At 38.5% G+C, this 1,459-nt stretch overlaps 1 protein-coding gene across 1 annotated transcript; it reads left to right on the top strand.

Annotated features, from left to right (window-relative positions):
• The first annotated feature begins 644 nt into the window (after positions 1–644).
• On the top strand, positions 645–1,204 carry LOC132262290 (uncharacterized). Its single transcript, XM_059761514.1, has one exon. It carries the CDS (start codon positions 694–696, stop codon positions 1,138–1,140), a length of 447 nt encoding a protein of 148 aa, XP_059617497.1. The 5' UTR covers positions 645–693; the 3' UTR covers positions 1,141–1,204.
• Positions 1,205–1,459: the final 255 nt, after the last annotated feature.

The following is a 1,459-nucleotide window of genomic DNA, read 5'->3' on the forward strand; positions in this document are numbered from 1 at the left end:
ATATACTCATCACTAATGGAGGTGATTTTGCTAACAACGCTACACTGTTCCCATGAATTCTCAAACCTACATAGCAAGCTCCAGAAACTCAGTGAGTCTTAAATTTCTGGAACTCTAGTTTGGTGGTTTAAAATCGTTTCAAGTTCAAAGTTTCCGATTTTTTCAGCGATTAGATATTCTTATTTGGCAAAGTCTTATCATGTTTTATCTAACATTTGTGACAAGTGGCTAAATTTGTGGAATTTGAGGTTTCCGTTCAAAAATTCATTTCAGACACCGAATATGATTTATAAGTTTTCATTGAAAACACTGATCAATCAATTAAACTCATTTTCATGCGATTATCTATTTCTTAGAGTGCAAGTGAAAGAAACAAAATATACGTGGAACTCATGACGGTGTTTTTCAGCGAAATCAACACAATAACAACTATATTGCCCCGTAATCTTATTATCGCATTTCTTATCATAAGGTGGGGAAGATTTTGAATCACTGTTGCCATTGCTATTTTTTCATCTTTAGGCCTAATAAAGTTTAAATCACCTCTTAAATGTGTCTGATTCACTTCCGAGTTCACAATCAGGAACTGATAAGGCGCTGTTTGTGTTATAAATACACACCAAAAGCTCAAATTTGTCATTGATTTAGTGAATTTTCAAGTGCAAAGTTGTGAACTCTCTTTTCCCTGTGATAATGGCTTCGGGATTTTCTAATTTCCAAATTGAGTGTCTAAATGCACACAATGATCGTCGCGCTGCTCACGGATCATCGCCACTCACGCTGAATGGCGATTTGTGCCGATATGCTCAAGAGTGGGCCAATCACTTAGCCGCCAAGGGTCAAATGTTCCACCGAACAAACTCACCGTATGGGGAGAACATTTATTTCTCCTACGGAATGACAGTGACGGGAAAGACCGCCGTGGATTCGTGGTATTCCGAGATTAAATCACACGTATTTCACCGTGAGCCTGCGAGTTTAGCCGCAGGACATTTCACTCAAGTCGTGTGGACAGGCAGCCGTCAATTGGGCGTTGGAGTGGCGACCGTTTCCGGGAAAACTTTCGTCGTGGCAAATTATGATCCACCAGGAAATTTCATCGGAAAATTCGCCCAAAGTGTACCACCGCTGAAACTTTAATTAGAGCTAATTATATATAGTTTAAACATGGAAGAGATTTTCCAAAATGTGATTTTCAATAAATTATTACTGCATCCTAAAGTGTCGAGATTCAATAGAGAGTGCATCGTTCCCCAAAGTGAAGGAGTTGATTAAGACATGAAAATCGGATTCTGTGGCACTCAAAAGCAAGATTTATCAAATTTCAGACAACCAGTTGAGGAATATCCTTGGTGAATACTTGCAAGAGTGTTGGAAATACAAACAGGACGAGCAGTATACTGAATTGGAAGTGAACACATACATAGTAGTGAATATTGAACTAATGAATACACAAAGA

This window comes from Phlebotomus argentipes, unplaced genomic scaffold (genome assembly GCF_947086385.1).
Source record: "Phlebotomus argentipes unplaced genomic scaffold, Phlebotomus argentipes genome assembly contig_15, whole genome shotgun sequence".
Taxonomy (NCBI): domain Eukaryota; kingdom Metazoa; phylum Arthropoda; class Insecta; order Diptera; family Psychodidae; genus Phlebotomus; species Phlebotomus argentipes.